The 27,178-nt window shown below is 51.3% G+C and overlaps 1 protein-coding gene across 1 annotated transcript in view; it reads left to right on the plus strand.

The window, feature by feature from the left end:
• Window positions 1-27,178, plus strand: part of LOC142494329 (uncharacterized) — a 194,946-nt gene that overhangs the window by 54,769 nt on the left and 112,999 nt on the right. The window contains exons 2-5 of the mRNA XM_075598888.1: window positions 47-130; window positions 1,230-1,303; window positions 6,841-6,970; window positions 22,330-22,440. Coding sequence (XP_075455003.1) covers window positions 47-130; window positions 1,230-1,303; window positions 6,841-6,970; window positions 22,330-22,440 — 399 coding nt within the window. The remainder of the gene's footprint in view (window positions 1-46; window positions 131-1,229; window positions 1,304-6,840; window positions 6,971-22,329; window positions 22,441-27,178) is intronic.

Genomic DNA, 27,178 nt, shown 5'->3' on the forward strand with positions numbered 1-27,178 from the left:
TCCCTGTATATAACGCTTCCTCCATCTCTCCTTCCCTGCCCCCCAGATGTGGAAGGCGTCTGTGGGACATGATGTGTCGGTGACAGCAGAAGCTGCAGGTGACGACTGGGACACAGATCCAGACTTTGTGGTGAGCTCTGAACATCCCAAGTCTTGTACGGTATATACCGCGCGTGGCAGGGGCCCCGGTATATACCGCGCGTGGCAGGGGCCACGGTATATACACCGCGTGTGGCCCAGGCCCCAGTATACACCGTGCGTGGCAGGGGCCACGGTATATACACCGCGCGTGGCAGGGGCCACGGTATATACACCGCGCGTGGCCCGGGCCACGGTATATACACCGCGCGTGGCCCGGGCCCCAGTATACACCGCGCGTGGCAGGGGCCCCGGTATATACACCGCGCGTGGCAGGGGCCCCGGTATATACACCGCGCGTGGCAGGGGCCCCGGTATATACACCGCGCGTGGCAGGGGCCCCGGTATATACACCGCGCGTGGCAGGGGCCCCGGTATATACACCGCGCGTGGCAGGGGCCCCGGTATATACACCGCGCGTGGCAGGGGCCCCGGTATATACACCGCGCGTGGCAGGGGCCCCGGTATATACACCGCGTGTGGCAGGGGCCCCGGTATATACACCGCGCGTGGCAGGGGCCCCGGTATATACACCGCGCGTGGCAGGGGCCCCGGTATATACACCGCGCGTGGCAGGGGCCCCGGTATATACACCGCGCGAGGCAGGGGCCCCGGTATATACACCGCACATGGCAGGGGCCCCGGTATATACACCGCGCGTGGCAGGGGCCCCGGTATATACACCGCGCGTGGCAGGGGCCCCCATAATACATGCGAGGGGTGGCAGGGGCCCCCATAATACATGCGAGGGGTGACAGGGGCCCCCATAATACATGCAAGGGGTGACAGGGGCCCCCATAATACATGCGAGCGGTGTCAGGGGCCCCCATAATACATGCGAGGGGTGTCAGGGGCCCCCATAATACATGCAAGGGGTGACAGGGGCCCCCATAATACATGCGAGGGGTGACAGGGGCCCCCATAATACATGCGAGGGGTGACAGGGGCCCCCATAATACATGCGAGGGGTGACAGGGGCCCCCATAATACATGCAAGGGGTGACAGGGGCCCCCATAATACATGCGAGGGGTGACAGGGGCCCCCATAACACATGCGAGGGGTGTCACTGACCCCGTTGCTTTCTCCTCAGAATGACATCACGGAGAAGGAGCAGCGTTGGGGAGCGAAAACTGTTGAGGGATCCGGGCGTCCTCAGCATATAGAGTGAGTTACCTCTGTATATTACACTTTGTAATATATACAGTACGCATACACAGCTGCCCTCTCCAATGGTGGCCTTTCTTTCTCCCACACTCCGCGCACTGATGGCTGGGGTGGAGGCGTGGGGCTCCTGCTCTCCTCTCTCTGCCGTTAACGAACCCTTCCTATTCCCCCTCTCTTGCTTTTCCCTCATTTGAGGCTCACACTGTCCAGATCTTTTCTCCTCTCCCTGTCCACGTGGCGGTCATCTATCGCCCACCTACCTCTACTCATCCCCCCTCTGCCTTTCTCTCCCACTTTGAATCCTGGCTCTCTTTCTTTCTCTCCTCAGACTCCCCTGTTCTTCTCCTTGGGGACTTCAACTGCCACATTGATGACCCCTCTCTCCCTTGGGCTTCCCGCTTTCTCTCTCTAACCTCTTCTTTTGGCCTTCAACAGTGGACTGCAGCCAGCACCCACAAGGATGGCCACTAGCTAGACCTGGTTTTCACAAAAAACTTTCCTCTCTTTGATTTTTCTATTTACCCCTTTCCTTTCTCTTACCATCATCTCATCTCATTTTCTCTCTCGTTTCTCGCTTCTCCCTTCTCCATCTCCCCCTCGTTTCTGCAGAAACCTGCGCTCTATTAACCTACCAGCCATTGAGTCCACTTAACGCTCCTCCCTCTCCTCTCTCAGCTCTGCTACAGACCCTGACAACCTGGTCAGGAACTACAACTCTGCCTTATCCTTCTCTCTTGATCTACAAGCCCTGCTTTCTCTCTGCCGTCCTCGCCCTTCTAACCCCAGACCCTGGCTAAACTCCCACACACGCATGCTGCGTTCCTCCACTCGTTCCTCTGAACGCCTCTGGAGGAAATCTCATACGCTCGCAGACTTCCTTCACTACAAATTCATGCTGTCCTGTTTCAGCTCTGCCCTCTCTCAGGCTAAACAATCTGTCTTCACTAATCAACACGCACAAATCTAACCCACGCTGACTCTACTCTGTCTTTAACTCTCTACTCAAACCACCCTCAGCTGCCTCTTCTTCTTCCTCCATCTCACCTCAGAACTTTGCTGACTATTTTAAGGAAAAGGTGGAATCCCTACATCAGGACATCCCCTCTGTTTCCTCCTCCCATCCTACACCTCTTCCTAACTCTCCTCCTGCCTTCCTTGACTCTTTTTCCACTGTCTCAGAGGAGGATGTGTCATTGCTGATCTCCTCCTCTCCCTCAACCACTTGTCCCCTTGACCCCATTCCCTCCCATCTCCTAAAACCTCTAGTTCCTACTATAATCCCCACGCTCAAACACATTTTTAACTCCTCCCTCTACTCTGGAACCTTTCCCTCCTTCAAACATGCAACAGTCATACCATTACTCAAAAACAGCAAGCTTGACCCCTACCTGTCTTTCTAACTATCGACCTGTCTCCCTCCTGCCTTTTGCCTCTAAACTCCTTGAACGTCTTGTATTCTCTCGCTTGCTCCACTTTCTCAACACCTATTCTCTCCTAGACCCTCTACAATCTGGCTTCCGCACTGCTCACTCCATGGAAACAGCCCTCACTAAAATAACTGACGACCTCCATGCTGCCAAAGACAGAGGTCATTACACTCTGCTCATATTACTCGACCTTTCACCTTACACCTGCTGTACAGACCAAAGTTTCACAATGTCTCTCTTCAATATCATCCTGGGTGGCCCTACTCCAACTTAACATGGCAAAAACCGAGCTCCTTATACTTCCTCCCAAACCTGGCCCTACTACCTCCTTCCACATTACTGTTGGAACTACTATCATTCACCCAGTAGCCCAAGCACGCTGCCTAGGGGTCACACTCGACTCCTCTCTCACATTCTCCTCTCACATTCAAAATGTTTCTAAAACATGTCGCCTTTTCCTCCGCAATATTACAAAGATACGCCCTTTCCTCTGTTACTCGACTGCTAAAACTCTGACTCAGGCCCTCATTCTCTCCCGTCTCGATTACTCTAACCTCCTGCTATCCGGCCTTCCTACCTCTCACCTGTCTCCCCTACAATCTGTCCTAAACGCTGCTGCCAGAATCACTCTACTCTTTCCTAGATCTGTCTCAGCATCTCCCCTCCTGAAATCCCTCTCCTGGCTTCCTATCAAATCCCGCATCTCACACTCCATTCTCCTCCTCACTTTTAAAGCTTTACACTCTTCTGCCCCTCCTTACATCTCAGCCCTAATTTCTCGCTATGCACCATCCCGACTCTTGTGTTCTGCTCAAGGATGTCTTCTTTCTACCCCCTTTGTATCTAAAGCCCTCTCCCGCCTTAAACGTTTCTCACTGACTGCCCCACACCTCTGGAATGCCCTTCCCCTCAGTACCCAACTAGCACCCTCTCTATCCACCTATATGACCCACCTTAAGACACAGCTGCTTAATGAAGCATATGAATAGCACCGGGGATAATGCAAGACACATGATACATTAACATTGGCCCCCTGCAGACGCACTTACCAGAACGCCCTCCTACTGTCTCTGTATGTTCCTCCTACCAATTAGACTGTAAGCTCCTCGGGGCAGGGACTCCTCTTCCACAATGTTATTTTTATGTCTGAAGTGCTTATCTCCATGATCTGTTATTTATATTATCTGTTATTTATTTGATTGTACTGAAGTAATGAAGGTGCCTGGGGCACCTATAACTCCGGTGTACGCACAGACAATCCTGCCCAAATGTGAGGTAGCGCTACCCCCCGTGATATGTAGGTGCACGTCGGTACCTTACTGGTCAGAGGCCTGACCAGAGAATAGTAGGAGGAGGATGCTGGATCCGGTCCCACGCAGCGGGGCCTCCAACACAACTCCCCTCACACCTTATCCGCCTAGCGAGCAAGGTATAGGCCTAGTCCAGGAATCTACTGCTCCCTGGACACTACCTTCTTCCTTGGGTGCCTCCGGCAGACCGCCTGCATCCCCTGTTAGTCCCGCGGAGGATATCCTCCTCTTTTAATGGCCGTTCGCGCACTCTCTCGCTAAGCCCTACGGGAATCGTAGTCCCTAGTGCCTGTGAAACCATTCCAAGATGGCCGCTGCGCCGATTGCCACTGTGCATGCGTGCCACCCTCTGGAATGGCCTCCGCCACCTCTCCCTGATCGTGCCGGGTCCCGCCAAGCAGCTGGCCAGTTCCCCGCCTGGAGCAGGGTAGGGGACTCTGCTACACATACAAGAAACAAGACCCCCCCCTGAACACCTTTATAATACCCAAATAAAAGAAGAGGGGTGCGATACTAATTAGAAAAGCAATCCCTCTTCAGGTACAGAAGGAAATTAAGGACACCCAAGGCAGATACCTTAAATTACAGGGCACACTGCGGGGGAGAGTTACACTGGTCAGCGTCTATGCCCCAAATGAGAAACAAATTGAGTTCCTGAAAGAGGTAATGGAAACATTGATGGTGTTCCCACCTATTGCGATTAACTGGGGAGGGGGATTCAATATGGTTCAGAACCCCAACATTGACAAATCCAAAACACCGAAGCAGCCCAGTCCCCTGGCCAGAAAGCCAAGGGATTCAGAGACATGACAAGAGGGTTTCTGTTCTTAATAGAGAGGTACTGTCGCGGCCCCTTTTTAATCTCCAACATCCCCGAAAAAATTCGGGGATGTTTTCCATCTCTCACGGGCCTTTTCCGCGCGGCCCGAAATCACCAGATAGCGCTAATAGTGCTAGACAATGAAAGCGCTTAGCGCTACACAATGAAAATGCCCGCGGGCGCCCAAAACTGCCGAAAACGGCCCGCATCAGCCCGCGATTTGCCCGTGATTTTTAAAACCGTGGGGAAAAGGCCGCAAGAGGCTAAAGGCGGCCGCCACTGTAGCAGCGAGTAACCTGCAGCCCTGCTCTGTATAGAGAGGTATCAGGCAGTATGCTGGAGCTCTGCTCTTTATAGAGAGGTAGCAGACAGTATACTGCAGCTCTGCTCTTTATAGAGAGGTAGCAGACAGTATACTGCAGCTCTGCTCTTTATAGAGAGGTAGCAGACAGTATACTGCAGCTCTTCTCTTTATAGAGAGGTAGCAGACAGTATACTGCAGCTCTGCTCTTTATAGAGAGGTAGCAGACAGTATAATGCAGCTCTGCTCTTTATAGAGAGGTAGCAGACAGTATACTGCAGCTCTGCTCTTTATAGAGCGGTAGCAGACAGTATACTGCAGCTCTGCTCTTTATAGAGAGGTAGCAGACAGTATACTGCAGCTCTGCTCTTTATAGAGAGGTAGCAGACAGTATACTGCAGCTCTGCTCTTTATAGAGAGGTAGCAGACAGTATACTGCAGCTCTGCTCTTTATAGAGAGGTAGCAGACAGTATACTGCAGCTCTGCTCTTTGTAGTGGCTCCTGCTTTCCAGGGTTTAAGCCCGCCCCTCCCCACTTCCAAGTCAGCAGGTCCCTCATTCTGCTGGATATAGACCCGCTGTGGTCTTTCTCCCTCCTAATAGAGGTAAATGAGAATTTTAATCCTAATAGAGAGATATATATATTAGTATTTTATCTGGTAGTGTTAGGACTTGTGAACTGGGTCGGCCTTGACGGGGCTCGCAGGCTTACAACGCTTTGGCCAAAGGGTTAAACTAAATGACCCTTTTCCAAGATAATATATAAGTATTTTACTGTGTATTTTTGTCATGTTGGATGTAGCGTTGGGCTTCTCTGTCGCTTGCTTTATAGAGAGGTAGCAGACAGTAACCTGCAGCTCTGCTCTGTATAGAGAGGTAGCAGACAGTAACCTGCAGCTCTGCTCTGTATAGAGAGGTAGCAGACACTAATGCAACGTTTACAGGTTGCGTTACATGTTATTTCACAGAAGTGCTACAGAAATAACGGTGAAGCAGAGAACGCACGCGGTTATTTAATGTTATTTTCTGCGTTATATTCGGGGTAATAGTGTCTGCTACATCTATACTTCTCCTGCAGCCCCTTCCAGGGAGGCGTGTGCATTTCTACACGGAACACGGGCTTTAACCCCTTCATGCAAAGGGTGCCAGGGCCGTGGTGCAAAGTGCTGAGTTTCTGCACCCGCAGATCCCGGGGTTTTTTGGGCCTTTATAACTGTCGTATGTTCTCTTTATTTTGCTGCATGATCTGTGATCTGCTTTAACCCCCTGCCCAGGACATCATCTGAGGGACTCTGATGCCCATTTAATGGCTCGATACTGAAGGAATTAAAAACGACTGTATAATGGAAACACACTACTGGTGCACAACTGCACACTAAGCACAATTTGTGGTGCAAAGTACAGGGTTTCAATTACTGTACTATCTCATTTACTCTGTTACACTGTATACGGCGCCGGTCTCCTGCATGGAGCTCTTTATATAGTGTTCCCCTCCCCCTTGCAATCTGCTCCTCTCTTCCCTGGGGTCCTTGTCTCCTCTCATCCCACTCCTTATCTGCCCCTCTCTCCCCCGGGATATGTTCCTCTTCTCATCCACACCACAACTTGGTATCTGCCCCTCTCTCCCATATGGTGGGTGCCTCCGATAACCCTCCATCCCCATTGTTATTCTTTTACAGTATAAACCAGTTAAGGAGCAATGTGTCCCAGGAACACGAGCATCAAAAGAAGAAGGAACATCTGGCTGGGCCACAAGCTTCATATGGATACGGGGGGCAGTTTGGGACAGAGAGGGACAGGATGGACAAGGTAAGTCTTGGGAGGAAGACAGGATGTTACTATTCTGTAATGTTTCTATGATATGTAGATCTGACCCCACACCTCCTACTCTTGGAAGGAATATAAAATCCAGCTTCTCTCAAGGTGTATGGTCTTCTAAATACCCAAATCTGGGCCACATTGAAGATACAGTACTCTGCTCTTAGTATCTACCAGCCACTGAACTCCTGCCTAATCCACCCATGCCCCACTTGAAGTCCTCTCTAAACTCATATTCTCCAATCAAGAGAAAGAATTGCAGTGTGTTTTTATTTACAGCTGAATCTTTGTTCATTTTGCCAGTCACACTCTGCTCATATTACTCGACCTCTCTGCAGCATTTGAAACCGTGGACCACCCTCTTCTCCTTCACATTCTCCATACCATCAAATATCTATGCTGATAACAAACACATTAACTTTTCAACACCTGACTGTACACCTGCTGTACAGACCAAAGTCTCTGAATGCCTCTCTGCTATATCATCCTGGATGGCCCTCCGCCGACTTAAACTTAACATGTCATAAATGGAGATCCTCATATTTCCTCTGTAATATGTCCTTTGTCTTTTCTATAAATTACTCCATCATAACAGAACTCAGCATTCTGTTTTTTGCACACAAAAAGAATAATTTATTTTGAAAATAAATACTCACATAAAAATAGTACAAAATGGCGGTGACGTTCCAAATAAGTTATGGTATTCTTAAAAATGGTTGCATAGTTTTCTGTTTCTGAGTGGAATCTTTGTATTTGATCTTAATATTATGCTAAAACTTCTCTTTCCTTCATCTTGGTTTTAACTCGTCCCTCTCTCTCCTCACGGTGGAATCAATTTGTCCTCAAATCGTGGTGGAATCAATCATTCTGTGCCTCCCACCTGTCTCTCGTTCACTTCAGCTATCCTACTACATATTTATGCAGATAATATCTTCTTTCTACCCCCTTTGTATCTAAAGCCCTCTCCCGCCTTAAACCTTTCTCACTGACTGCCCCACACCTCTGGAATGCCCTTCCCCTCAGTACCCGACTAGCACCCTCTCTACCCACCTTTAAGACCCACCTTAAGACACACTTGCTTAAAGAAGCATATGAATAGCACTGTGGATATTCTGAACACATGATACATAAAGCTTGGCCCCCTGCAGACGCACTTACCAGAACTCCCTCCTACTGTCTCTGTACGTTCTCCCTACCTACCAATTAAACTGTAAGCTCCTCGGGGCAGGGACTCCTCTTCCTTAATGTTACGTTTATGTCTAAAGCACTTATTCCCATGATCTGTTATTTATATTATCTGTTATTTATTTGATTACCCCATGTATTACTACTGTGAAGCGCTATGTACATTAATGGCGCTATATAAATAAAGACATACAATACAATACAATAATATCCCTGGGGTCAGATCTCCCTATATCATTCTATTCCCATGAAAGGTTCTGCAGCTTGAAACTGAACTGCCCGTGCAGTACATGCAAAAGCCGTTACTCCTTCTGCGGTGCTTCTCGTTGGCCGGAAGCTTCTTCCTCCAAGTTGCATCAGTTCCTCAGGCTCTGGGAAGTTGTTGGGAACGGAAGGTGCAGAACGAGGTTGCAAAGATAGAACTAAAGAGAAAATGAATATAAGTGTCGCCAGGTCCCCCCTTCTGTTGCGGACCCCCCTCCCTCCCTGTACATACTGCGGCGGTGAGAAGCAGAGCAGCCGCTCATAGGGAGGTGCGGGGGCGTGCGCGAGCATAGCGCGCCTCTCCTTGGGATGTGGCCGGTTGCCGGGGACACGCGCTGCCCATTGTTAGGGCCGCAGTCGCGTTGCGAAGGTCCCGGTGGCTCACAGTGCAGGGCGCCGCCATTATCAGTGGCATTGCGCATGCGCAGTGCAAGCGCCGGGAGACCCACACTCAGGTCGCGCATGCGCAGTGATTAGCTCGGCAACCCGGACCAATGGGAAGAGGGCTCTTGGAGGGGACTACATGTCCCATGAGCCTCCGTCGCCCCACATGACCCTAGGGAGCCAATAGGGCTACAGTATCTCCCTGCTCAGGGATAGATACATTTCGCAGGCTCTGAGCACGTTAGTCAGTTGGTGACCGGAGCAGCCAGGGGAAGGAGGTAGGGTGCAGGAGTCAGTGACTCCCTGCACTAGGCCAGCAGCCCCCTAGGCCCCAGATAGCCCTGAGCCACCAGTAGCTTTATGTGTTTCAGGGACAGGCCCCAGGTTAGGGACCCTGCCCCTTATTATCCAGAGTCAGTTAGGGACACAGCAGACGCTGCGCGTCCATCCAGAGGTTTGGGCTCAGACCTTCGCTGTCGCTGCAGCAGCCATCCGGGTGGGATCACCCCGGACGGTAGTTCCTGTATTCACGCGTCATCAGGATCCTTTGTGAAGCTCCTTGGCAGGCCCGGGCACTGGAGTGCTCGGCAGGTAATCTACAAGTGCACCAACTATACCATCTATTCATACAAGACATAGTGGCTGCGCAGTCACACATATAGTTATCTCACTTGCGGCTGGAGGACATATTGTGTGGGGTTACTGGACACAGGGTGGGATCACCCGGTGAAAGGGGGTAGCGTCCTGCGAGACGCAGTAGTAGTGTCTCCTCTAGAGAGGGACACCTGTTGATATATATGATTAAGTACAGTTGCTACAGTAAAGTTATTGGTTGTTTTACATGCTGTGTGTGTGATATATATAAATTGTCCTGCGAGGATCACTCTCCCTCTGGTGGGAGCCATCGCAGGTGGAGGCACTGCACCGAGTACGTGGTTACTCCTATTATTATACATGCCCCAGGCTCCCCGTGGCGGAGGCTTAGGCCCCCTGTGAGCCTAACAGGTAAAGCACCACACCTGGTAACATTAGGTTCCCCGCACACACATACCATATGCTCTTGGGTGGGGGAATACCCGTTACATATGCTCTTGGGTGGGGGAATACCCGTTACATATGCTCTAGGAGAGCAGACAATGATACTGAAAAATATATGAAAGAATAATAACAAAACGGAGCCTGTTGACGGGCTGTGGAGGGAGAAATGTAACCCTGATAGGGTGAAATTAGGATTGAGAATAGGAGGAGACACGATAGTGGGGTGTAATAAGAATATACATGTGTAAGGTGTACCTGTGTAGGCTATATGTAACCTCACAAGGACATGTAACTCAGATTCAGCCCCTAAGTACTCCTTAAGAAAGCGCCACAGGGGGCATGTAACACATGGGAGGAGAGTTTTTTCTGTCTTGATTATGTTTTTTATGTAGCTTAATAAATCGTTTTTAGTTCTATTTTGCTGGCGAGTTTCCATAATTGCAAAGATCGAATGTCTCCTCTGCGCAGGGCTCTTTCAGCTTTCCGTTCCTGTAGACGTTGATCCTTGCGGATGCTTAAAGCTATGAGATCCTCTAATTCTGCTGGTCATTCCAGCAGAGAGAGTTAGTCCTTGAGATTCTCAGAAAGGCCTTGCCAGAATACCGTGACCAGAGCCTCGTCATTCCATCCGGTCTCTGCGGCGGGAGTCCGGAACCCGACTGCGTAATGGTCCACCGATCAACTGCCCTGAGAGATATGCAGGAGAGACAAGGAAGCTGTTACCTTGTGTCCTTTAGTGTCGAAGACCCTATGGAGTTCCTGTGTGAATAAAGATAAGTTACTTCAGTCTTCGCTCCCAGAAAGGTGATGACCAAGCCAAAACTTCAGCGGTTAACAGTGAAATAATATATGCCACTTTAGATCGCTGAGACTCAAAGCGGGAAGGTGCCAGTTCAAACTGAAAAACCCCCATTGGTTTAGGAACCTGCGACAGCCGAGGGGTCTCCACCATAGTGGTTAGGTGTAGGAAGTTGTGGTTCGGAAGCAGCGTGGGTGGGACTTGGTTCTGAGGCAGCCGCTGCTGGGGAATCAGGATTAGATGCTGCACTGTACTTGGTCTGTGGAGGATTGTGCCACGACCTGGGTCTGAGCCATGCGTTTGCCATTTTGGTGCAGGGACTGTTGCAGTCTTTTGAACAGGTTGGCGTGCAAGGTCAGGACTCGACCCACCTCAGCGGGGTTTGTGTTTGCGAGTCTGGGCATACTGTAACGGGTGCTCGTCGCAAACAGGACGGGGCCACAGGGCCAAGGTGGCGATATTGACACACCGACCTGAAGCCGCGAAGCCACGTCCGGTGTACAGGTTCGTTGTCGTATAGCCGGGTCATGGCTGGAGATGTGCGGATAATAGGGGTCACTAGCTGAGGTTGGGTATTGTAGAGGTATGGATCGTAGGGGTCACTAGCCGTGGTCGATGGTAGGAGAAATCAGCGGAGTCAAAAGCAGGATAAGGCAATGCGAGGTAGAGAGCTTGCGACCAGCACGACGCCATGAGAAGTTTCTGCTCAGCGACCTTCCTGGTGGAAGAGGCTGAGCCTAAATAGCAGGAGCGACGAATCAAATGCAGGACAAGGCTGAGCCTATACTCCATGTGTCGGCATTGGCGTGCACGCAGCAAAAACGAATTGCACACTTCCTATGAGGCTGCCGCTAGTACACGCACACGACGGAGCGCGAGGGACGCCATTTTCAAAAGCCAAGATTTTTGTCTTTTGGCGTGGCCGGGCGATGGCCACGTCACGTTGGGGGTTCAGCCAATGTGGGCGAATCCGCCGCATGATGTCATGGCCACGCAAACCCCCCCCCCCCCCCACTGTGTGAACATCGCTGGAAGGAGAGATTACAGATCGCTTTTGGTAGGTCCACGCTGCACACAATGCGCGTGCGCTCTCGCAAGCGGACTATCACCCCAGCCTCACTCCTGCAGGTAGGAGAGAAGCTCGACCCAATCAGGCGACTGGAGTTTAATGGAGGCAGAGTCTGCGCCTGATCCTCACACATCTCCTCCATTACCTGGGACCTCTCCCCTCCTACCTCTCTCCCTGCATCTCATTATACCTCCCATGCCTGATTTATACATCTCTCTCTCACCTACTCCTCATCTCCCCCAATACCTGGGACCTCTCCCCTCCTACCTCTCTCCCTGCATCTCATTATGCCCTCCCAGGCCTGTTTATACACCTCTCTCTCACCTACTCCTCATCTCCCCCAATACCTGGGACCTCTCCCCTCCTACCTCTCTCCCTGCATCTCATTATACCCTCCCGGGCCTGATTTATACACCTCTCTCTCACCTCCTACTCCTCCTCTCCTCCAATACCTGGGACCCCTCTCCTCCTACCTCTCTCCCTGCATCTCATCATACTCTCCCAGGCCTGATTTATACACCTCTCTCTCACCTCCTACTCCTCATCTCCTCCATTACCTGGGACCTCTCCTCTCCTACCTCTCTCCCTGGATCTCATTATACCTCCCAGGCCTGATTTATACACCTCTCTCTCACCTACTCCTCATCTCCCCCAATACCTGGGACCTCTCCCCTCCTACCTCTCTCCCTGCATCTCATTATACCTCCCAGGCCTGATTTATACACCTCTCTCTCACCTCCTACTCCTCATCTCCCCCAATACCTGGGACCTCTCCCCTCCTACCTCTCTCCCTGCATCTCATTATGCCCTCCCAGGCCTGTTTATACACCTCTCTCTCACCTACTCCTCATCTCCCCCAATACCTGGGACCTCTCCCCTCCTACCTCTCTCCCTGCATCTCATTATACCCTCCCGGGCCTGATTTATACACCTCTCTCTCACCTCCTACTCCTCCTCTCCTCCAATACCTGGGACCTCTCTCCTCCTACCTCTCTCCCTGCATCTCATCATACTCTCCCAGGCCTGATTTATACACCTCTCTCTCACCTCCTACTCCTCATCTCCTCCATTACCTGGGACCTCTCCTCCTACCTCTCTCCCTGCATCTCACTATGCCCTCCCAGGCCTGATTTATACACCTCTCTCACCTCCTACTCCTCATCTCCCCCAATACCTGGGACCTCTCCCCTCCTACCTCTCTCCCTGCATCTCATTATGCCCTCCCAGGCCTGATTTATACACCTCTCTCTCACCTCCTTCTCCTCCTCTCCTCCAATACCTGGGACCCCTCTCCTCCTACCTCTCTCCCTGAATCTCATTATACCTCCCAGGCCTGATTTATACACCTGCTCTCTCACCTCCTACTCCTCATCTCCTCCAATACCTGGGACCTCTCCCCTCCTACCTCTCCCTGCCTCTCATTATACCCTCCCAGGCCTGATTTATACACCCCTCTCTCACCTCCTACTCCTCATCTCCTCCATTACCTGGGACCTCTCCTCTCCTACCTCTCTCCCTGAATCTCATTATACCTCCCAGGCCTGATTTATACACCTCTCTCTCACCTCCTACTCCTCATCTCCCCCAATACCTGGGACCTCTCCCCTCCTACCTCTCTCCCTGCATCTCATTATACCTCCCAGGCCTGATTTATACACCTCTCTCTCACCTACTCCTCATCTCCCCCAATACCTGGGACCTCTCCCCTCCTACCTCTCTCCCTGCATCTCATTATACCCTCCCAGGCCTGATTTATACACCTCTCTCTCACCTCCTACTCCTCATCTCCTCCATTACCTGGGACCTCTCCTCGTTACCTCTCTCCCTGAATCTCATTATACCCTCCCAGGCCTGATTTATACACCTCTCTCTCACCTCCTACTCCTCATCTCCTCCATTACCTGGGACCTCTCCTCTCCTACCTCTCTCCCTGCATCTCATTATACCTCCCAGGCCTGATTTATACACCTCTCTCTCACCTACTCCTCATCTCCCCCAATACCTGGGACCTCTCCCCTCCTACCTCTCTCCCTGCATCTCATTATACCTCCCAGGCCTGATTTATACACCTCTCTCTCACCTACTCCTCATCTCCCCCAATACCTGGGACCTCTCCCCTCCTACCTCTCTCCCTGCATCTCATTATACCCTCCCAGGCCTGATTTATATACCTCTTTCTCACCTCCTACTCCTGATCTCCTCCATTACCTGGGACCTCTCCCCTCCTACCTCTCTCCCTGCATCTCATTATACCTCCCAGGCCTGATTTATACACCTCTCTCTCACCTACTCCTCATCTCCCCCAATACCTGGGACCTCTCCCCTCCTACCTCTCTCCCTGCATCTCATTATACCTCCCAGGCCTGATTTATACACCTCTCTCTCACCTCCTACTCCTGATCTCCTCCATTACCTGGGACCTCTCCCCTCCTACCTCTCTCCCTGCATCTCATTATACCTCCCAGGCCTGATTTATACACCTGCTCTCTCACCTCCTATTCCTCACCTCTGCACTTATGCCCTCATCTGCTGTCTCTGCAAGTCTCCCAACATACCACTTAGAGTGTAAGCTCTCCGGGGCAGGGATTTCCTTTCCTTTTGTCTGACTTTGCTGTGCTTATTGTATTATTATTTCCTGTACTGTATTGTGTTTCCAACAGGCGACAGAGAAGCCCAATGCTACATCCAACATGACAGAAATACACAGTAAAATACTTATATATTATCTTGAAATAGGGTCATTTAGTTTAACCCTTTGGCCAAACCGTTGTAAGCTTGCGAGCCACGTCAAGGCAGACACCGGTCACAGGTCCTAACACTACCAGATAAAATACTAATATACCTCTATTAGGATTAAAATTCTCATTTACCTCTATTAGGAGGGAGAAAGACCACAGTGAGTCTATATCCAGCAGAATGAGACACTTGCAAACTAGGGAAGTGGGGAGGGGCTTAAACCCTGGGAAGGAGGAGCCACTAACCTCCACCAGCTGGAACAGCTGAGAATGGGTTAACAGAACACAGAACCACAGGCTCAGGGGTTCCCAAAAAGAGCTTGCTGGGGTTCTGTGTTCTGTATTGTCTTTGTAAAGCGCTGGGTACACTGTTGGCACTATATAAATAAAGATATACGTACAGACATCAGTACTGACATTTCGGTTACTTACGAGCACCACCCCAGCACAGCACGGCCTGTTAGATTTATTCTAACACACTGCGGCGCTATTAATTAGCCAATAGTTTCTAAGCACCTGTTATACACGAGGCACTTCTCCGTATCACATATACTTTACTGCTCTATGATTATGTGATAGATTAGACCTCTCACCCTCTGTTATTCTTCTAATTAGGTGGAGATACATTATATCTGATTGTTGCCCACCCTATTAGATAATCTTTTCCCTGTCCCGCTGTTACTAATTGTTACTAACTAGCTAGTTACTGTTAATTGAAGCATTATTTGCATTGAATCTGCCCTATTATTTATCCCTTTTCTGTGGGAATATTTTCCACCCCATCACCTTAATATTATTATATTGTAATGATTCATATTAAATGCTGTATGTTATTTTTCCGTGGCGAGCACGCCAGCGATTTGCTTTTGAAGGGCTTTCCTTTAGCCATTCGTTCTTTGTCTTCCCTTGGATACTAATCACAGTACTGCCCCCATAATCTTGTCACGCTATGTATATCGCTATACATTTTTGATCGTTGATTGCTTCTATCTCTGTGGATTTGAGCTTCGAGGTTTTATGTAGGATCATACTGACAAAGGTCCATGGAAGGACCCAAATGTTGATCCTACATAAAACCTTCACATATTTTTCAAGCCCTCTGGAGTGTGGTCTGCTGAATTTTATCTGAATCCCACGATCCGCGGATGTCTCCGCTTTCAGGGCAGGATGCAGGGTTTATCCTGGGAGTGCTCTCTCAAAATGTTATTTATAAAATGTTTTACCAGGAAGTAATACATTGAGAGTTACGTCTCATTTTCACGCATGTCCTGGGCACAGAGTTATGATGACAAATTGTAATGTTGCTGACTGCAGGACAGGATACGGACCTGCAGGGCAGAGGTAGGGAGTAATACACTGACCTTGGCCTAGGATCAGAGGCCTGGGATGCAGGGGTAGTCAGGTACGGTTCTGGGGTTGAGGCAGGCAGCAGGCGAAACAAAGGCACGGCAGAACTCAGACGGAACAAGGTAAAACTGCTTTGCACGAGCAAAGTGGATAGCAACTGCCTGCTACTTAAAGGCCAGAGGCAGCTGCTGGCAATGAGGTCCAAAGCAAGGCTTACTTCCTGTCAGGGGAGTAAGAACAGGATTTGCTAGGAAGCAAGATGGCCACGGTAGCATCGGACAAGATGATGTCACTTCCTTTCAGCAGTCAGGGGCAGGGGGGCAAAGGGCAGGGAGGGGCAGGGGGGGGCAAAGGGCAGGGAGGGGCGGGGGGGGCAAAGGGCAGGGAGGGGCGGGGGGGGCAAAGGGCAGGGTGGGGTGGGGGGGGGGGCAAAGGGCAGGGAGGGGTGGGGGGGGGGGCAAAGGGCAGGGAGGGGTGGGGGGGGGCAAAGGGCAGGGAGGGGTGGGGGGGGCAAAGGGCAGGGAGGGGTGGGGGGGGCAAAGGGCAGGGAGGGGTGGGGGGGCAAAGGGCAGGGAGGGGTGGGGGGGGCAAAGGGCAGGGAGGGTGGGGGGCAAAGGGCAGGGAGGGTGGGGGGCAAAGGGCAGGGAGGGGTGGGGGGAGGGGGCAAAGGGCAGGGAGGGGTGGGGGGGGGCAAAGGGCAGGGAGGGGTGGGGGGGGGCAAAGGGCAGGGAGGGGTGGGGGGGACAAAGGGCAGGGAGAGGTGGGGGGGGCAAAGGGCAGGGAGGGGCGGGTGGGGCAAAGGGTAGGGAGGGGCGGGGGGGGCAAAGGGCAGGGAGGTGTGGGGGGGCAAAGGGCAGGGGGGGCAAGAGGGCAGGGAGGGGGCAAAGGGCAGGGGGGCCAAAGGGCAGGGGGGGCAAGAGGGCAGGGAGGGGAGGGGAGGGGAGGGGCGGGGGCCAAAGGGCAGGGAGGGGCAGGGGGGCCAAAGTGCAGGGAGGGGCAAGGGGGCCAAAGGGCAGGGAGGGGCAGGGGGGCTAAGGACAAGGAGGGGCAAGAGGGCAGGGGGGCCAAAGGGCAGGGAGAGGCGGGGGGGCTAAGGACATGGAGGGGCAAGAGGGCAGGGAGGGGCAAAAGGGCAGGGAGGTGCAGGGGTGCCAAAGGGCAGGGAGGGGCAGAGGGGCCAAAGGGCAGGGAGGGGCGGGGGGGCCAAAGGGCAGGGAGGGGCGGGGGTGCCAAAGGGCAGGGAGGGGCAGGGGGCCAAAGGGCAGGGAGGGGCGGGGGTGCCAAAGGGCAGGGAGGGGCGGGGGTGCCAAAGGGCAAGGATGGGCGGGTGCCAAAGGGCAGGGAGGGGCAGGGGGGCCAAAGGGCAGGGAGGGGCAGGGGTGCCAAAGGGCAGGGATGGGCGGGTGCCAAAGGGCAGGGAGGGGCGGGGGGGCCAAAGGGCAGGGAGGGGCGGGGGGGCCAAAGGGCAGGGAGGGGCGGGGGGGCCAAAGGGCAGGGAGGGGCGGGGGGGCCAAAGGGCAGGGAGGGGCGGGGGGGCCAAAGAGCAGGGAGGGGCGGGGGGGCCAAAGAGCAGGGAGGGGCGGGGGGCAAAGGGCAGGGAGGGGCAGGGGGGGCAAAGGGCAGGGAGGGGCAGGGGGGCCAAAGGGCAGGGAGGGGCGGGAGGCCAAAGGGCAGGGAGGGGCAGGGGGACAAAGGGCAGGGAGGGGCGGGGGGCCAAAGGGCAGGGAGGGGCGGGGGGCAGGGAGGGGCGGGGGGGATAAGGGCAGGGAGGGGTAGGGGGGATAAGGGCAGGGAGGGGCTGGAGGGCTAAGGGCATGGAGGGGCGGGGGGGCTAAGGGCAGGGAGGGGTGGAGGGGCAGGGAGGGCAGGGGGGCAAGAGGGCAGGGAGGGAGGGGGGAAAGAGAGCAGGGAGGGAGGGGGGCAGGGAGGGAGGGAGGGGGGGCAAGAGGGCAGGGGGGGCAAGAGGGCAGGGAGGGAGGGGGGCAAAGGGCAGGGGGGGCAAGAGGGCAGGGAGGGAGGGGGGCAAGAGGGCAGGGAGGGGGGCAAGAGGGCAGGGAGGGGGGCAAGAGGCCAAAGGGCAGGTGGGCAAAGGGCAGGGTGGCAAAGGGCAGAGGGGTAAAGGGCAGGGGGCAAAGAGGAAAAGGGCAGGGGGAGGGAGGGCAGGGGGGAAAAGGGCAGGGGGCAAAGGGCAGGGGGAGGGAGGGCAGGGGGCAAAGGGCAGGGGAGGGAGGGCAGGGGTAAAGGGCAGGGGGCAAAGGGCAGGGGAAGGGAGGGCAGGGGGCAAAGGGCAAGGGGAGGGAGGGCAGGGGGCAGGGGGAGGGAGGTCAGGGGGCAAAGGTCAGGGGGAGGGAGGGCAGGGGGCAAAGGGCATTGGGAGGGAGGTCAGGGGGGGCAAAGGGCATTGGGAGGGAGGGCAGGGAGCGCCGGGTGAGGGAGCGGCCTGTGTGAGGGGAGAGCCGCGTGCTCTCTGTGTGTGTGTTTGTGTGTGTGTGTGTGTGTGGGGGGGGTGGGGGGGTGAGCATGTGGGGGACGGCGGCAGGGGGTTCCGGGGGACCCGGCAGACCCGGCAGCGGGAGGGAGAGCGCCCCGATCGGAGGGCGCTCTTCCGCTGCTTCGGCGCGCGCCCGTCACCCTCCGGCGCGCGCCAGGCTACTGCTGCGGCCGAGAACGGGCAAATGCTCGAATAAACTCGGCCGCAGCAGTAGGGGTGAGGAGCTTGTCTAGATAGGCGGGTAGCTTGCCCAGAAAGTATTTGATGGCAAGACAGGAAAGATGAACTTTTCTCCTAGACTCAAGTGATGGCCAATCTAGTTCTTTCAGCATTTCGCAGTGATGTGTGTTGTAGTTGCATTGGAGAACAAAGCGGCATATTGAATTGTAGAGGATGTCAAGATTGCTAAGGTGGGTTTGAGGCTGAGCCATATACCATGTCCCCATAGTCGATAATTGGCATTAGCATCTGCTGTGCGATACGCTTTCTGACCAGCAAGCTTAGGGAGGATTTGTTCCTGTAAAGTACCCCTAGTTTGGCATAGGTCTTGGATGTCAGGGTATCAATGTGCATCCCGAATGTTAAATGGGAGTCAAACCATATGCCCAAATATTTAAAACTAGTAACAGGGGCTAGGATAGTATTAGAGTTGGTTCTGATATGGAGCTCGGTCATTGGAAGCTTTAGAAATTTAGCCTTGGTCCCAAATACCATTGTTACAGTCTTCTCAGTGTCTTAAAACAGTTTGTTTTGGGAAATCCAATTTTCAAGTCTCAAAAAATCAAATTGAAGTACGTGTTCAAGGTCGGAGAGGCTATGGCTGTGTGCATATAAGATGGTGTCATCTGCATACATGAGTATTGAGGCTTCCTTACAAGCTGTGGAAAGATCATTGATGAACACTGAGAAGAGTAGGGGCCCCAGACCAGAGTCTTGCGGGACAAAACAGGTGATATCCAGGGGCTTGGAGTTAGAGCCTGAGATGGACACATGTTGTGATCTACCTGAATTGATCTACGTGTTGGGGTCCCAAAAATCACTTCCTATGAGAAACAGGGAATATTTTAGAACAGTCCAGAAAAGAATGCGCAGAAAAAAAGGTGAAAAGTAAAAATATCTCCCATGCTGTGACAAGGAGATGTTACAAAGATTCCTGGGTCTGTCCCAACGTCACTCAACTACTGTTTTGTGCCACCTCCTTACAATGAATGATTTCAGTGTCATATTGGCCAGGTGTGTACATAATGTCAGTGTGTTATGTTGGACAGATGTGTACATAATGTCAGTGTGTTATGTTGGCCAGATGTGTACATGTCAGTGTGTTATGTTGGCCAGATGTGTACATAATGTCAGTGTGTTATGTTGGCCAGATGTGTACATAATGTCAGTGTGTTATGTTGGCCAGATGTGTACATAATGTCAGTGTGTTATGTTGGCCAGATGTGTACATAATGTCAGTGTGTTATGTTGGCCAGATGTGTACATAATGTCAGTGTGTTATTTTGGCCAGATGTGTACATAGTGTCAGTGTGTTATGTTGGCCAGATGTGTACATAATGTCAGTGTGTTATATTTGACAGATGAGTACATAATGTCAGTGTGTTATGTTGGCCAGATGTGTACATAATGTCAGTGTGTTATGTTGGAAAGATGTGTACATAATGTCAGTGTGTTATTTTTGACAGATGTGTACATAATGTCAGTGTGTTATGTTGGCCAGATGTGTACATAATGTCAGTGCGTTATGTTGGACAGATGTGTACATAATGTCAGTGTGTGGCAGTATGTTGGCCAGATGTGTACATAATGTCATTGTGTTATGTTGGCCAGATGTGTACATAATGTCAGTGTGTGACAGTATGTTGGCCAGATGTGTACATAATGTCAGTGTGTTATGTTGGCCAGATGTGTACATAATGTCAGTGCGTTATTTTGGACAGATGTGTACATAATGTCAGTGTGTTATGTTGGCCGATGTGTACATAATGTCAGTGTGTTATGTTTGACAGATGTGTACATAATGTCAGTGTGTTATGTTGGACAGATGTGTACATAATGTCAGTGTGTTATGTTGGCCAGATGTGTACATAATGTCAGTGTGTTATGTTGGCCAGATGTGTACATAACGTCAGTGTGTTTAGTTGGCCAGATGTGTACATAGTGTCAGTGTGTTATGTTGGACAGATGTGTACATAGTGTCAGTGTGTTATGTTGGCCAGATGTGTACATAATGTCAGTGTGTTATTTTGGACAGATGTGTACATGACGTCAGTGTGTTATGTTGGCCAGATGTGTACATAATGTCAGTGCGTTATTTTGGACAGATGTGTACATAATGTCAGTGTGTTATTTTGGACAGATGTGTACATAATGTCAGTGTGTTATTTTGGACAGATGTGTACATAATGTCAGTGTGTTATGTTTGACAGCTGTGTACATAATGTCAGTGTGTTATTTTGGCCAGGTGTGTACATAATGTCAGTGTGTTATTTTGGCCAGATGTGTACATAATGTCAGTGTGTTATTTTGGCCAGATGTGTACATAGTGTCAGTGTGTGACAGTATGTTTGACAGATGTGTACATAGTGTCAGTGTGTTATGTTGGCCAGATGTGTACATAATGTCAGTGTGTTATGTTGGCCAGATGTGTACATAGTGTCAGTGTGTGACAGTATGTTGGACAGATGTGTACATAGTGTCAGTGTGTGACAGTATGTTGGCCAGATGTGTAGATAGTGTCAGTGTGTGACAGTATGTTGGACAGATGTGTACATAGTGTCAGTGTGTTATGTTGGCCAGATGTGTACATAATGTCAGTGTGTTATGTTGGCCAGATGTGTACATAATGTCAGTGTGTTATTTTGGACAGATGTGTACATAATGTCAGTGTGTTATGTTTGACAGCTGTGTACATAATGTCAGTGTGTTATTTTGGCCAGGTGTGTACATAATGTCAGTGTGTTATTTTGGCCAGATGTGTACATAATGTCAGTGTGTTATTTTGGCCAGATGTGTACATAGTGTCAGTGTGTGACAGTATGTTTGACAGATGTGTACATAGTGTCAGTGTGTTATGTTGGCCAGATGTGTACATAATGTCAGTGTGTTATGTTGGCCAGATGTGTACATAGTGTCAGTGTGTGACAGTATGTTGGACAGATGTGTACATAGTGTCAGTGTGTGACAGTATGTTGGACAGATGTGTACATAGTGTCAGTGTGTGACAGTATGTTGGACAGATGTGTACATAGTGTCAGTGTGTTATGTTGGCCAGATGTGTACATAATGTCAGTGTGTTATGTTGGCCAGATGTGTACATAGTGTCAGTGTGTGACAGTATGTTGGACAGATGTGTACAAAGTGTCAGTGTGTGACAGTATGTTGGACAGATATGTACATAGTGTCAGTGTGTGACAGTATGTTGGACAGATGTGTACATAGTGTCAGTGTGTTATGTTGGCCAGATGTGTACATAATGTCAGTGTGTTATGTTGGCCAGATGTGTACATAGTGTCAGTGTGTGACAGTATGTTGGACAGATGTGTACATAATGTCAGTGTGTTATGTTGGCCAGATGTGTACATAATGTCAGTGTGTTATGTTGGCCAGATGTGTACATAGTGTCAGTGTGTGACAGTATGTTGGACAGATGTGTACATAGTGTCAGTGTGTTATGTTGGCCAGATGTGTACATAATGTCAGTGTGTTATGTTGGCCAGATGTGTACATAGTGTCAGTGTGTGACAGTATGTTGGCCAGATGTGTACATAGTGTCAGTGTGTTATTTTGGACAGATGTGTACATAGTGTCAGTGTGTGACAGTATGTTGGACAGATGTGTACATAGTGTCAGTGTGTGACAGTATGTTGGACAGATGTGTACATAGTGTCAGTGTGTGACAGTATGTTGGACAGATGTGTACATAGTGTCAGTGTGTGACAGCACTATGAGGGACAGTAAGAAACAGACCCATTTGTGACGAGGGGGTGAGCTTCATGCCGTTAATTGCTGCATTATTCGTGCTGTTGTACTTCCCAGAGTGCTCAGGGGCACGATTACAGGGCAGAGCTTGGGAAACATTCCTCTCAGACCGACGCAGCCAAAGGGTTTGGGGGGAAATACGGTGTTCAGAAGGATCGGACTGACAAGGTGAGTCACGGAGAGGACAGTTAAGGGGGGGAGCGGGGTCCCTGTAATAGAGGAGAGATAGGTACAGGACAGTTATAGGGGAGGGGTCCCTGTAATAGAGGAGGGATAGGTACAGGACAGTTATAGGGGGAGGGGCCCCTGTAATAGAGGAGAGATAGGTACAGGACAGTTATAGGGGGAGGGTCCCTGTAATAGAGGAGAGATAGGTACAGGACAGTTATAGGGGGAGGGGTCCCTGTAATAGAGGAGAGATAGGTACAGGACAGTTATAGGGGGAGGGGTCCCTGTAATAGAGGAGTGATAGGTACAGGACAGTTATAGGGGGAGGGTCCCTGTAATAGAGGAGAGATAGGTACAGGACAGTTATAGGGGGAGGGGTCCCTGTAATAGAGGAGAGATAGGTACAGGACAGTTATAGGGGGAGGGGTCCCTGTAATAGAGGAGAGATAGGTACAGGGCAGTTATAGGGGGGGGGGTCCCTGTAATAGAGGAGAGATAGGTACAGGACAGTTATAGGGGAGGGGTCCCTGTAATAGAGGAGAGATAGGTACAGGACAGTTATAGGGGAGGGTCCCTGTAATAGAGGAGAGATAGGTACAGGACAGTTATAGGGGGAGGGGTCCCTGTAATAGAGGAGAGATAGGTACAGGACAGTTATAGGGGGAGGGTCCCTGTAATAGAGGAGAGATAGGTACAGGACAGTTATAGGGGGAGGGGTCCCTGTAATAGAGGAGAGATAGGTACAGGACAGTTATAGGGGGAGGGGTCCCTGTAATAGAGGAGTGATAGGTACAGGACAGTTATAGGGGGAGGGTCCCTGTAATAGAGGAGAGATAGGTACAGGACAGTTATAGGGGGAGGGGTCCCTGTAATAGAGGAGAGATAGGTACAGGACAGTTATAGGGGGAGGGGTCCCTGTAATAGAGGAGAGATAGGTACAGGGCAGTTATAGGGGGGGGGTCCCTGTAATAGAGGAGAGATAGGTACAGGACAGTTATAGGGGAGGGGTCCCTGTAATAGAGGATGGATAGGTACAGGACAGTTATAGGGGGAGGGGCCCCTGTAATAGAGGAGAGATAGGTACAGGACAGTTATAGGGGAGGGGTCCCTGTAATAGAGAGATAGGTACAGGACAGTTATAGGGGGAGGGTCCCTTTAATAGAGGAGAGATAGGTACAGGACAGTTATAGGGGGAGGGGTCCCTGTAATAGAGGAGAGATAGGTACATGACAGTTATAGTGGGAGGGGTCTCTGTAATAGAGGAGAGATAAGTACAGGACAGTTATAGGGGGAGGGGTCCCTGTAATAGAGGAGAGATAGGTACAGGACAGTTATAGGGGAGGGGTCCCTGTAATAGAGGAGAGATAGGTACAGGACAGTTATAGGGGGGGGGGGTCCCTGTAATAGAGGAGGGATAGGTACAGGACAGTTATAGGGGGAGGGTTCCCTGTAATAGAGGAGAGATAGGTACAGGACAGTTATAGGGGAGGGGTCCCTGTAATAGAGAGATAGGTACAGGACAGTTATAGGGGGAGGGTCCCTGTAATAGAGGAGAGATAGGTACAGGACAGTTATAGGGGGAGGGGTCCCTGTAATAGAGGAGAGATAGGTACAGGACAGTTATAGGGGGAGGGGTCCCTGTAATAGAGGAGGGATAGGTACAGGACAGTTATAGGGGGAGGGTCCCTGTAATAGAGGAGAGATAGGTACAGGACAGTTATAGGGGAGGGGTCCCTGTAATAGAGGAGAGATAGGTACAGGACAGTTATAGGGGAGGGGTCCCTGTAATAGAGGATGGATAGGTACAGGACAGATATAGGGGAGGGGTCCCTGTTATAGAGGAGGGATAGGTACAGGACAGTTATAGGGGGAGGGTTCCCTGTAATAGAGGAGAGATAGGTACAGGACAGTTATAGGGGAGGGGTCCCTGTAATAGAGAGATAGGTACAGGACAGTTATAGGGGGAGGGTCCCTGTAATAGAGGAGAGATAGGTACAGGACAGTTATAGGGGGAGGGGTCCCTGTAATAGAGGAGAGATAGGTACAGGACAGTTATAGGGGGAGGGGTCCCTGTAATAGAGGAGGGATAGGTACAGGACAGTTATAGGGGGAGGGTCCCTGTAATAGAGGAGAGATAGGTACAGGACAGTTATAGGGGAGGGGTCCCTGTAATAGAGGAGAGATAGGTACAGGACAGTTATAGGGGAGGGGTCCCTGTAATAGAGGATGGATAGGTACAGGACAGATATAGGGGAGGGGTCCCTGTTATAGAGGAGGGATAGGTACAGGACAGTTATAGGGGGAGGGGTCCCTGTAATAGAGGATGGATAGGTACAGGACAGGTATAGGGGGAGGGGTCCCTGTAATAGAGGAGAGATAGGTACAGGACAGTTATAGGGGGAGGGGTCCCTGTAATAGAGGAGAGGTACAGGACAGTTATAGGGGAGGGGTCCCTGTAATAGAGGATGGATAGGTACAGGACAGTTATAGATAGGTACAGGACAGTTACAGGGGAGGGTCCCTGTAATAGAGGAGAGATGGGTACAGGACAGTTACAGGGGGAGGGTCCCTGTAATAGACGAGTGATAGGTACAGGACAGTTATAGGGGGAGGGGTCCCTGTAATAGAGGAGAGATAGGTACAGGACAGTTATAGGGGGAGGGGTCCCTGTAATAGAGGAGTGATAGGTACAGGACAGTTATAGGGGGATGGGTCCCTGTAATAGAGGAGAGATAGGTACAGGACAGTTATAGGGGGGGGGGGGTCTGTAATAGAGAAGAGATAGGTACAGTACAGTTATAGGGGGAGGGGTCCCTGTAATAGAGGAGTGATAGGTACAGGACAGTTATAGGGGGAGGGGTCCCTGTAATAGAGGAGATATGGGTACAGGACAGTTATAGGGAGGGGTCCCTATAATAGAGGAGTGATAGGTACAGGACAGTTATAGGGGGAGCGGTCCCTGTAATAGAGGAGAGATAGGTACAGGACAGTTATAGGGGGAGGGGTCCCTGTAATAGAGGAGAGATAGGTACAGGACAGTTATAGGGGGGGGGGTCCCTGTAATAGAGGAGAGATAGGTACAGGACAGTTACAAGGGGAGGGGACCCTGTAATAGAGGAGAGATAGGTACAGGACAGTTATAGGGGGAGGGGTCCCTGTAATAGAGAGAGATAGGTACAGGACAGTTATAGGGGGAGGGGTCCCTGTAATAGAGGAGTGATCGGTACAGGACAGTTATAGGGGGAGGGTCCCTGTAATAGAGGAGAGATAGGTACAGGACAGTTATAGGGGGAGGGGTCCCTGTAATAGAGGAGAGATAGGTACAGGACAGTTATAGGGGGAGGGGTCCCTGTAATAGAGGAGAGATAGGTACAGGACAGTTATAGGGGGAGGGTCCCTGTAATAGAGGAGAGATAGGCACAGGACAGTTATAGGGGAGGGGCCCCTGTAATAGAGGAGAGATTGGTACAGGACAGATATAGGGGGAGAGGTCCCTGTAATAGAGGAGAGATAGGTACTGGACAGATATAGGGGGAGGGGTCCTGTAATAGAGGAGAGATAGGTACAGGACAGTTATAAGGGGAGGGGTCCCTGTAATAGGGGAGAGATAGGTACAGGACAGTTATAAGGGGAGGGGTCCCTGTAATAGGGGAGAGATAGGTACAGGACAGTTATAGGGGGAGGGGTCCCTGTAATAGAGGAGGGATAGGTACAGGTCAGTTATAGGGGGAGGTGTCCCTGTAATAGAGGAGAGATAGGTACAGGACAGTTATAGGGGGAGGGTCCCTGTAATAGAGGAGAGATAGGTACAGGACAGTTATAGGGGGAGGAGTCCCTGTAATAGAGGAGAGATAGGTACAGGACAGTTATAGGGGGAGGGGTCCCTGTAATAGAGGAGAGATAGGTACAGGACAGATATAGGGGGAGGGGTCCTGTAATAGAGGAGAGATAGGTACAGGACAGTTATAAGGGGAGGGGTCCCTGTAATAGGGGAGAGATAGGTACAGGACAGTTATAGGGGGAGGGGTCCCTGTAATAGAGGAGAGATAGGTACTGGACAGATATAGGGGGAGGGGTCCTGTAATAGAGGAGAGATAGGTACAGGACAGTTATAAGGGGAGGGGTCCCTGTAATAGGGGAGAGATAGGTACAGGACAGTTATAGGGGGAGGGGTCCCTGTAATAGAGGAGGGATAGGTACAGGTCAGTTATAGGGGGAGGTGTCCCTGTAATAGAGGAGAGATAGGTACAGGACAGTTATAGGGGGAGGGTCCCTGTAATAGAGGAGAGATAGGTACAGGACAGTTATAGGGTGAGGGGTCCCTGTAATAGAGGAGAGATAGGTACAGGACAGTTATAGGGGGAGGGGTCCCTGTAATAGAGGAGTGATAGGTACAGGACAGTTATAGGGGGATGGGTCCCTGTAATAGAGGAGAGATAGGTACAGGACAGTTATAGGGGGGGGGGGGTCTGTAATAGAGAAGAGATAGGTACAGTACAGTTATAGGGGGAGGGGTCCCTGTAATAGAGGAGTGATAGGTACAGGACAGTTATAGGGGGAGGGGTCCCTGTAATAGAGGAGATATGGGTACAGGACAGTTATAGGGAGGGGTCCCTATAATAGAGGAGTGATAGGTACAGGACAGTTATAGGGGGAGCGGTCCCTGTAATAGAGGAGAGATAGGTACAGGACAGTTATAGGGGGAGGGGTCCCTGTAATAGAGGAGAGATAGGTACAG

The sequence above is a fragment of the Ascaphus truei genome, chromosome 5 (assembly GCF_040206685.1).
Source record: "Ascaphus truei isolate aAscTru1 chromosome 5, aAscTru1.hap1, whole genome shotgun sequence".
In the NCBI taxonomy this organism is placed as follows: Eukaryota; Metazoa; Chordata; class Amphibia; order Anura; family Ascaphidae; genus Ascaphus; species Ascaphus truei.